This window comes from Carassius carassius, chromosome 3 (genome assembly GCF_963082965.1).
Source record: "Carassius carassius chromosome 3, fCarCar2.1, whole genome shotgun sequence".
In the NCBI taxonomy this organism is placed as follows: domain Eukaryota; kingdom Metazoa; phylum Chordata; class Actinopteri; order Cypriniformes; family Cyprinidae; genus Carassius; species Carassius carassius.
The window spans coordinates 38890949-38901873 of NC_081757.1; the positions used below are offsets into that span (position 1 = coordinate 38890949).

Sequence of the window (10925 nt, forward strand, 5' to 3'; positions counted from 1 at the left end):
GAAGTATCGCGAGAATTGCGTCATAAAGTCAATGGGCTTTATCAAATGTATTTATAAAATGTGTCAGATTACAAGAAGTTAAACACGAAAGAAAGAAAGAAAGAAAGAAAGAAAGAAAGAAAGAAAGAAAGAACACAAAATAAGTCTTGCTTAGTTTGTTTTATGTAATGTAATGTATAATTAAACACATCCAGTTGGTCCACATTTTAGTGCAATTGTTGGATGTCTAAAAAATAGTACAAATATTTGTTGAAAGTACATTTAAAAAGTCAGAATGGTACTATGAAAACAGTGAAAACACAGAGGCCTACTACAAGGTTAAGACATTGTCCTTTGTATGTCCTACACAGTTTCTGAAAAATATGCCTAAAAATCTAAACAACAACATTAATTTACAAATAAATAAATACAAATATCTGAAAATAAATAAAAAAAGACATAAGTAAAGCAGTGCACATTCTTTCTCCGAGTACAATAGTATATTTTAATTGACTCTTACTGTGTCCTCCTCCTGCACGTTACTGAGAAAACACTTTTCATTATTTAGAGTTCATTAGCTTTTCAGAAACATCAGTTTTGACAATGTCAGTTCAAGATCCACGCTGCACCGTCCCCCTTTCTTAAACGTCTGATAGATGGGCCGTTGGTTTTCCATTTCTGCTCCTTTTGGGAGTCATTTATTGAGGGGATGATGATATTGTTGAGCTTCAACTGAAGCCAGTCCTGCCTTTCTATCATTTCCTTGTGCTCCCGAACATTGTGCATGAGTTGAACTTCACTGATTGACCTCTTGCTGTTGCAGATGGACATACGGATCGATCAGATTTGAATTGAAATCACAAAACTAAAAAAAAACAACACCAACATTTTGGACCAATATGTTGTATGCTATTCTCTCACCTGAGTGGTAATCCCTCCAGATATGGCAAACCGCAAAGACTCCCCAGCACAATAACAAGCATGATTTTCTCCAAAGAACGTTTGGGTAGCATAGTGATACCTGTAAAAAAAAAATAAAAAAATAAAAAGTTAGGGATAAGTTTTTTGACTTACGAGATAAAGTGTCCATGATAAAGAGACATTTGCCTGTAAACTTACCAAGTCTTGTTTTCTTTTATTCGACTGCTTCTGTATTTTGTAGCTACTGTGTTGAGAGGGTCCATCTGTTGTTCGCTGTCATATTTGTGCGTTGGGGCTACTCTTTCTCTTTTTATACATACAAGCCCCCTCCTGTTGGTCATTGATGAGCTATCTCCATTATTGATGGTGATGTCATCCATGCTTTGATGGAGACTGGCATGCACATGACGACACATGGCTACCGACACCCCCACTAATTCTGTTTTCAACACCTTGGTCAAGACCCCGTGACCACAGTGCTGGAGAACTAGTGCCATGTACGGCTATGACGGTCAGGCAGGGTGCCACCTTCCACAAGTAAGTACATATTTTATTATATTATGTTCAGAGACTCAAAACCCATCTCAAACACTCTTAAAAAATAAAAGGGGATAATTTTTACTTATTTTAATTGAGTATTCTTAATTATTATGCCAAAGACAGGTTTTATATAATTATTTTATTTGTTAGTTTTTATTTTTGAATAGAATGCTGCATTGACAATAAAGATTGAATCTGATTTAATTTTTTTCTGTTATTATTAATGGTGACTGCAAATGTTACTTTTACAAATTCACACATTGAAACAAATGTATAAGTGGCACTATTGAGAAATGACAAATAAAAAATTAAAATAAATAATTCCTTTGGCAAGGATGATATTTTTGTGTTTACATAGTAGTCCCTGTTTTATTTAGAATGCAGAGTAAATTCTGTAACTATTTTTTTGTGTTGTTCATAACACATTATATGATTGGAGCATATGATTATTGTTTATTTTTATTTTTTTCTTGCGGTTTACTCGGTCAGACTTAGAAAATAAAACAACAGTTTTGTGTCAGACATCATTGTGCAAGCGAGGTCCACCTGAAGTTTAAGTGATCTATTGGAGGTGTATAACCTTGTAATACTCTCATGGGACACATTAGGTAACCATGAGAGAAGTTTTCTAAATGTGGAAGAGGAATGACTGTGTCATGACACATGCAGTAAGTCCTAGCAAACAACCAAACTGAAAGAACCAAAACAAATGTCTATTATACAAAACTTACAGCATAAACTGCTTCACTAAACATAATGATAGGTACAGAAATGTAGATAGATATATAGATATATTATAAACTCATGGTAAATTCTATAATAAAACAATACAAACATAATTTTTTTACCAACAATTACTAAAATAAATGCAAGACTTTATTTTTTAAAGAAACAAAATACAGATACAAATGTAAGTAATATGCATAGCGATGAAAATGTACATCCTGGTGCTGAATCACGTAGTGGTTGTATAGAAAACAATACTGGTCCTAACACAGAGCCTTGAGGAACACCACAAGTGACTGATGAAACAGTTCACAGTACAGATACAGTACATATCCCTTCGGTTAATACCACTGTGATTTTTATAAATATCTATTATTTTGCATTTACTCTTCAATATTTGTTAAATATTCAATAATTAATAATGAGTCTTTTATTGCATACAAAATTACAGACTTGGGATAAGTCATGACGTTTCCCACAAAACCACATGTTGTTGTTGAAGCCAGGCATTGCTCAGACAAGGTCCAGAATCTCTTTTAAAGGGTGTGATGAGTGTCATGAAGTACTGTAGTTATTGCAGTGTCAGATGAGCTGAGGAGGTTGAGTGCTATATATCACACACAGACTCCCATGATATTTTTTGGATGTGCAGTCCAACAAATAAAATATATGTAAGCCATGTTGAGTTACAAAAATAAACACAAATATATGTTGTTGCCAGATTTTACATAAAAAAAAACAATTTAAAAAAAAATATATATATAATAATAAATAAATCAATAAAAAATATCAGCAGCACATATATTAACAAACATACTATTTCTACTTCCTTAATGCTAATTAGGCATAATGCATATGTAAATGCATATGCTCCAATTAAAGTTGCAACAAGCATAGACAACTTACCTCATGACATACATTAATAACTTATATGTGTTTGTGCACCTGAGAAGGGTTTGGTATGGAGTAAAGCGCTGCACATGTTGAGTCAACACAAGCAAGCTGTTCTCATTACCTCATGTGGTCACAATGTTTGTCATCTCACTAATGGCATTTAGCGGCAGTAGTGTGTGGGAGAACCGCTGAGGATTAAGGTGAAGAATTGCTTACAAACCATTTACAGGGGTCACCCCCATGTAACAATGTCAGAAATGCCACATTAAAATCACGCAGGTCTTCTTTAAAATGGGCTTTAGACATAGAGCTTTTTAACCTTTGGCTGAAGCCAGTGCTTTGTAGGAGCCTGTCAATAACTGACAAGTTATTTTTAGCTGGGCATTTGTGAGAAATTGAAATTAAGAATGTGCAACCCTGCATGTATTTCTTTGTAAGACATTTTTAGAAGACTGAAGATGTTTAGATATGTTGTTGTTGATTAAATTTGTGTGATAAATTTGCCCCCCTCTTGTGCCTTTTTTTCAATATATATATATATATATATATATATATATATATATAATTTTTTTTTTTTTGAGGGGTGGCTGTTCAGTATGTACAGTCGTGGCCAAAAGTTTTGAGAATTACATAAATATTAGTTTTCAAAAAGTTTGCTGCTAAACTGCTTTTAGATCTTTGTTTCAGTTGTTTCTGTGATGTACTGAAATATAATTACAAGCACTTCATATGTTTCAAAGGCTTTTATCGACAATTACATGACATTTATGCAAAGAGTCAGTATTTGCAGTGTTGGCCCTTCTTTTTCAGGACCTCTGCAATTCGACTGGTCATGCTCTCAATCAACTTCTGGGCCAAATCCTGACTGATAGCAACCCATTCTTTCATAATCACTTCTTGGAGTTTGTCAGAATTAGTGGGTTTTTGTTTATCCACCCGCCTCTTGAGGATTGACCGCAAGTTCTCAATGGGATTAAGATCTGGGGAGTTTCCAGGCCATGGACCCAAAATTTCAACATTCTGGTCCCCGAGCCACTTAGTTATCACTTTTGCCTTATGGCACGGTGCTCCATCGTGCTGGAAAATGCATTGTTCTTCACCAAACTGTTGTTGGATTGTTGGAAGAAGTTGCTGTTGGAGGGTGTTTTGGTACCATTCTTTATTCATGGCTGTGTTTTTGGCCAGAATTGTGAGTGAGCCCACTCCCTTGGATGAGAAGCAACCCCACACATGAATGGTGTCAGGATGCTTTACTGTTAGCATGACACAGGACTGATGGTAGCGCTCACCTTTTCTTCTCCGGACAAGCCTTTTTCAAGATGCCACAAACAATCGGAAAGGGGCTTCATCAGAGAATATGACTTAGCCCCAGTCCTCAGCAGTCCATTCACTATACTTTCTGCAGAAGATCAATCTGTCCCTGTATTTTTTTGGAGAGAAGTGGCTTCTTTGCTGCCCTTCTTGACACCAGGCCATCTTCCAAAAGTCTTGGCCTCACTGTGCGTGCAGATGCGCAAGCTCTGCACTGGTGGCACTCCGATCCCGCAACTGAATCCTATTTAGGAGACGATCCTGGCGCTTGCTGGACTTTCTTGGACGCCCTGAAGCCTTCTTTACAAGAATTGAACCTCTTTCCTTGAAGTTCTTGATGATCCTATAAATTGTTGATTTAGGTGCAATCTTAGTAGCCACAATATCCTTGCCTGTGAAGCCATTTATATGCAACGCAATGATGGCTGCACGCGTTTCTTTGCAGGTCACCATGGTTAACAATGGAAGAACAATGATTTCAAGCATCACCCTCCTTTTAACATGTCAAGTCTGCCATTCTAACCCAATCAGCCTGACATAATGATCTCCAGCCTTGTGCTCGTCAACATTCTCACCTGAGTTAACAAGACGATTACTGAAATGATCTCAGCAGGTCCTTTAATGACAGCAATGAAATGCAGTGGAAAGGTTTTTTTGGGATTAAGTTAATTTTCATGGCAAAGAAGGACTATGCAATTCATCTGATCACTCTTCATAACATTCTGGAGTATATGCAAATTGCTATTATAAAAACCTAATTTCCAATTTCCAATATTTATGTAATTCTCAAAACTTTTGGCCATGACTGTATGTACTGTACAGAATGTATCACACTTAAGTCAAAGTAAATAAATTTGCAGTGCAATGAGGATATTTTAATTTGTTGTGCATGTCTCAATAGCAGGGCATGTTGATGCATACTCAAGGATATGTTGTCATAATGGAAGCCTGTTTTTGGACACCAGTTTGGGGGAAATAAACACAGATTTTATTTGTATTATTATTATTATTATTATTTGGAAATACTATTTAAAGAAAAGAAGAAGAAGACGAAACCTGACTTCCAGTAAATCTGTATTTGCAATTTTTAAACAATAATGTTTTTTTTTCTTTTCTTTTCTTTTTTTTTTTTACAGTAAAAAGGTGGAACTGAAAAAAAAAAAAAACATTAAAAAGTACAATTCCACAAAGGCAATTGTAATTATTAACTGAATAGAATTGCATATGACAAAAATATCCTTGTCCTGTAAACACAGAGTATTCAACTGAAATTTTACTCAAAATCTACTTTAACACAAGCTACTGGTATATAACGCTTGTTCCAACCTCCTACAAAAACTATAACCCTACCTTGAATGGCAAATGTTACTGATCATAAAATGCATTTTCATATCAATTCACTGTTCTGTGTCACTTACCACACTGACTTTTTTGGTTAGCATTTATATTGGCATATATTTCACGGACTAGTCATGTATAACTTCATCTATACTGCAAATATAAGTGAAACCTTTTGTTTTGACTTTTATGCCACAATATTTCAGAATACATTAAGATGCCTTGCTAAAAATAAATGACATGCAAAATGTCCACAAGGTGTCAGTATATGATAATATGTTAAAATGCTGATCCTCAAAAGAATGCCACATATTAATTAATGGATTAGAGAAACAAGTCAAGCTGTTAAAAATTAGTCATATATATTCCAATGAATGCAGTGCTGATGTAAGCAATGAAGTGATAATCTTTTGTTTCTAGTGTTCTAGTGATGTGTATGTGAAACAGAAGTGTGCTTAATTGTATTGAATGTGCATTTGTAGCGTACTTCAAATCTAAAAGGTATATTTTTAAAAACTGTACTTGCAGATAATTTACTATAAAAGTAAATTTTAATGTCTATGTTAAGTACACTTTTAAAAATAGTGCTTTATAATTTAAATGCAAGTTTTACTTTAAAGTGAACTTTAAGTCATTGTATCCTAATAATATTTTGTTCTGCTTTAAACAAGTGCACAATTTTTTTTCTTTTGTCTTGATTAACTAAATCACACATAAACTATTTAATCATAATTTTATAACTATTAAAGTCATATTTTAGTTAACGCAAATGCTTGTCAGGACATTCATGGTACACTTTAAACATATCTCAAAGGTAGCCAAAGTCATTATGAAATGTGTTACTTAATGTAGGGATGTACTCAAGTAAGTCCAGATAATTGTATTTAATATTAGTGATTAATCACATCCAAAATAAAAGTTTTTATTTACATTATATATGTTATGCATATATAAATACACACACATACAGTACCTATATATTTTGTTTCTACAAAAATATTTAATATACAAAATATTTACATTTATATTGGATGCAGTTAATTAAATTTAATTGCTATAAACATGCAATTAAGTGTCTGAAAAAAATGTACATTCAGTTCACACTTAATCTGTTTTCATGTATGTAATATATTATTATTTGGTAAGCTGAAATATGATAACTTGTACTTTTTCACAAGGATACAATTTAGCTATGGTTATCTTTTATTTTAGCATTATTTGAACGTATGCCTGTGTTGAATAGAGTGACAGACAAAGGGTCAAGTCAAAAATTCAAGTCCACTTTCATCCTAGAATTCTGTCAGACTCTGTATCACAAAGTCTTCCAGTTGCATTTTTCTGGCGAATGAGCATGACCTGTTCTGCTCCACAGAGCTGGGTTGTGTCCATGCATAGGGTATTAAACAGATTCCTGAGGCAGTAGAGAAGCACTCTGACACCAAGTCTGCTAATCCAGTCTACACTCTATCAAAGCCTGCAACTTAATGCCTGGATTTCACATAATGAGCAACTGACGCATGCCTTTTTACTTAAAAAATGTGATTCGTGGCCACTGTAATTGGATTATATTCAACGCTGCCACTCATATCAAGACAGAGCAGCTATAATGAAGGGAGAGCAAAACTCATGTCCCTTGTATATTAGACACGGGTCATACATATACATTACCAATTAAACAGAGCCCCCGTCTATTCATTACAGCTGTTCGCAGTGTTTTTCTTTCTGTTAATGCTCATTTTTCACGTGCAGACTGCTTGTTTTTGTTTGTGTGTGCATGCTATTTGTATACCCTGCTGTCTTATTCTTAATTACATCCTCGGTAAGAATCCAGTGCTATGATTTGATGAGATCTACGATTAATTACAATGAAAATAACAAGCCCTTTGACAGTAGTCCCATATTCACTCATGTATTAGTATAATCATCCAAGAACCAGTTCTCATTAGCATTTCATTTTTTGGTCTTGGGTTGTAATCACTTGAAGAGATTATGTTGTATTAGATTTAAAGTGACTCAGAAAAGTCAATGGAAAACAAAAAAATGTGTGTGTAATGAGCCAATATTGTGGCCACATTGACAGCAACAAGCCACTATTTCATTTGCTTTCACAGTTGAGAGGTTTTAACTGTGGGGAAAACTCTTTCTTTTCATTCCTTTGAAGCAATTATGTCATTCATGCTAGATCACACTAAGCTCTTACTTTCTCTTATTTTATCAGCTTAATATCAACCCACAGGAAAGCAAAATCACAAAGGAGGTCTCTAAATATCTCAGTTGTTTCTCCTAGACAGCAAATGGACACTTTTGTATCAAAGTCTCCGGCTTTTCACATTTTTCTCATGAAATAATAAGACCCCAATAGAAAAGTCAGAGAATTCAATATGAACTCAATATCAACATTTCTCATTAGATTCTTACAGAAACAAATTATATAATTCACATCAACAATTGTCACATTTGTGCCAATTTGTGTACAGTATTTGAGAAACATCTGAAATAAAATGTAATAAAATAAATTAATTATTAATTTTTTTTAAAATTTCTTTATAATTTCTTTATTTTCGTATAATTCAATATCATTAACAGAAAATGTATTTAACTATGTGAGCCAGACTGTTGGTCGAAAGAATTTGAGACTAAGTGGAGTGTAAAAGATATAAAATCCATTATGGAAGGACCACATGAAGTGAAATATACCCATAAATTTAGCTCCATGAGGACCTCATAGCCACAGGTAGAGTGTTTGAATCAGTGCATGAAGCTAATTTATTATTGTTATAGACAGTAATTCTGGAAAGAGATTAAGAAGCAAACTGACTCATCAAACATTATGTTTCTTAGCCTGCAGGAAACCTTTAAAGAGAGGAATTGCTTTCACTTACAGTATATGAGATTAGGGTGATGGGACGATCATTACCTGGCAACCTGCAGTGAGCAATTAATGTAGTGTGCAACGACTTGATGCTACGTGCAGCAATTAAATGGATTATAGGGAAAATGTGGAGACTAAATTTATTAGATAATCTCTGGTAGGAGAGACTAGGGACAGTTTTAATACTTTTAAACACTTTTTTTAATTACATTGCTATATATATATATATATATATATATATATATATTATAAAACATTTTCATCATTTACTCACCCTGCTGTTCCAATCCTGTATGACTTTCTATCTTCTGAGTGGTGCACAGAAGAGGGTTGTTATGAAAATATCTTATTTTGTGTTACATAAGCAGTGTGTTGGGGAAAGTTACTTTTTAAAGGGGTCATATGACGTTACTAAAAAGAATATTATTTTGTGAATTTGGTGTAATGCAATGTGTTTATGCGGTTTAAAGTAATAAAACAAAACAAACAACAAAAAAAAAACATTATTTTCCACATGATGCATTGTTGCTCCTCTATGCCCCTTCTTTCTGAAACACATAGATTTTTACAAAGCTCATCGTTCTAAAAAGCGAGGTGTATGCTAATTGGCCAGCTATCCAGTGCATTGTGATTAACCGAATGCCTCAAGCATGTGACGGTAATGTTACGCCCCGTACCACACTGTGATGCCATGTGTCCCGGCACGACGATGCATAACCAATGAAACCCATTATAAACAAGGCATTTGTTGTATCCAGTGGGGACAGAATTACTGGTTATAATGACTTATTCTGTCTTTTTAATGTGTTGTGTTGCGTATTGCACTGCGTAAACATAAAACCATATATGCATTTGTGATATGACAAACGACAAACAACAAGCGCTACTCTACAGTCGTGGCCAAAAGCTTTGAGAATTACATAAATATTGGAAATTGGAAAAGTTGCTGCTTAAGTTTTTATAATAGAAATTTGCATATACTCCAGAATGTTATGAAGAGTGATCAGATGAATTGCATAGTCCTTCTTTGCCATGAAAATTAACTTAATCCCAAAAAAACCTTTCCACTGCATTTCATTGCTGTCATTAAAGGACCTGCTGAGATCATTTCAGTAATCGTCTTGTTAACTCAGGTGAGAATGTTGACGAGCACAAGGCTGGAGATCATTATGTCAGGCTGATTGGGTTAGAATGGCAGACTTGACATGTTAAAAGGAGGGTGATGCTTGAAATCATTGTTCTTCCATTGTTAACCATGGTGACCTGCAAAGAAACGCGTGCAGCCATCATTGTGTTGCATAAAAATGGCTTCACAGGCAAGGATATTGTGGCTACTAAGATTGCACCTAAATCAACAATTTATAGGATCATCAAAAACTTCAAGGAAAGAGGTTCAATTCTTGTAAAGAAGGCTTCAGGGTGTCCAAGAAAGTCCAGCAAGCGCCAGGATCGTCTCCTAAAGGGGATTCAGCTGCGGGATCGGAGTGCCACCAGTGCAGAGCTTGCTCAGGAATGGCAGCAGGCAGGTGTGAGCGCATCTGCACGCACAGTGAGGCCAAGACTTTTGGAAGATGGCCTGGTGTCAAGAAGGGCAGCAAAGAAGCCACTTCTCTCCAAAAAAAAACATCAGGGACAGATTGATCTTCTGCAGAAAGTATAGTGAATGGACTGCTGAGGACTGGGGCAAAGTCATATTCTCCGATGAAGCCCCTTTCCAATTGTTTGTGGCATCTGGAAAAAGGCTTGTCCGGAGAAGAAAAGGTGAGCGCTACCATCAGTCCTGTGTCATGCCAACAGTAAAGCATCCTGACACCATTCATGTGTGGGGTTGCTTCTCATCCAAGGGAGTGGGCTCACTCACAATTCTGCCCAAAAACACAGCCATGAATAAAGAATGGTACCAAAACACCCTCCAACAGCAACTTCTTCCAACAATCCAACAACAGTTTGGTGAAGAACAATGCATTTTCCAGCACGGTGGAGCACCGTGCCATAAGGCAAAAGTGATAACTAAGTGGCTCGGGGACCAGAATGTTGAAATTTTGGGTCCATGACCTTGAAACTCCCCAGATCTTAATCCCATTGAGAACTTGTGAAACAGAACAGAAACACAGTTCTCGTCCTCCGTTAAATGTGTTGCACACATCTGAATATTTGGGTTGAACTGTTCTGGAACAGTGTTGTAAATACAACTTCACCACTGATTTCTAGTTGTGTCCTCTTTTGGTAGGCCAAACAAAGTAGTTTCGCTTTCACAACAAAACACAGCATCTCCACAACATGGTGCCAGTGGCAACAGCAAGAATAAAAGTCATGCCTTCTTTCTTTGCATGAACATTTGGAC

General features: G+C 35.4%; 1 protein-coding gene across 1 annotated transcript; it reads right to left on the reverse strand.

The window, feature by feature from the left end:
- Nucleotides 1-68: 68 nt before the first annotated feature.
- On the reverse strand, nt 69-1174 carry pth1b (parathyroid hormone 1b). Its single transcript, XM_059538064.1, has 3 exons — nt 1099-1174; nt 901-1000; nt 69-793 (listed from the first exon to the last, which is right to left on the reverse strand). Exons 2-3 carry the CDS (start codon nt 990-992, stop codon nt 586-588), a joined length of 300 nt encoding a protein of 99 aa, XP_059394047.1. The 5' UTR covers nt 993-1000; nt 1099-1174; the 3' UTR covers nt 69-585.
- Between the last annotated feature and the right edge of the window lie 9751 nt (nt 1175-10925).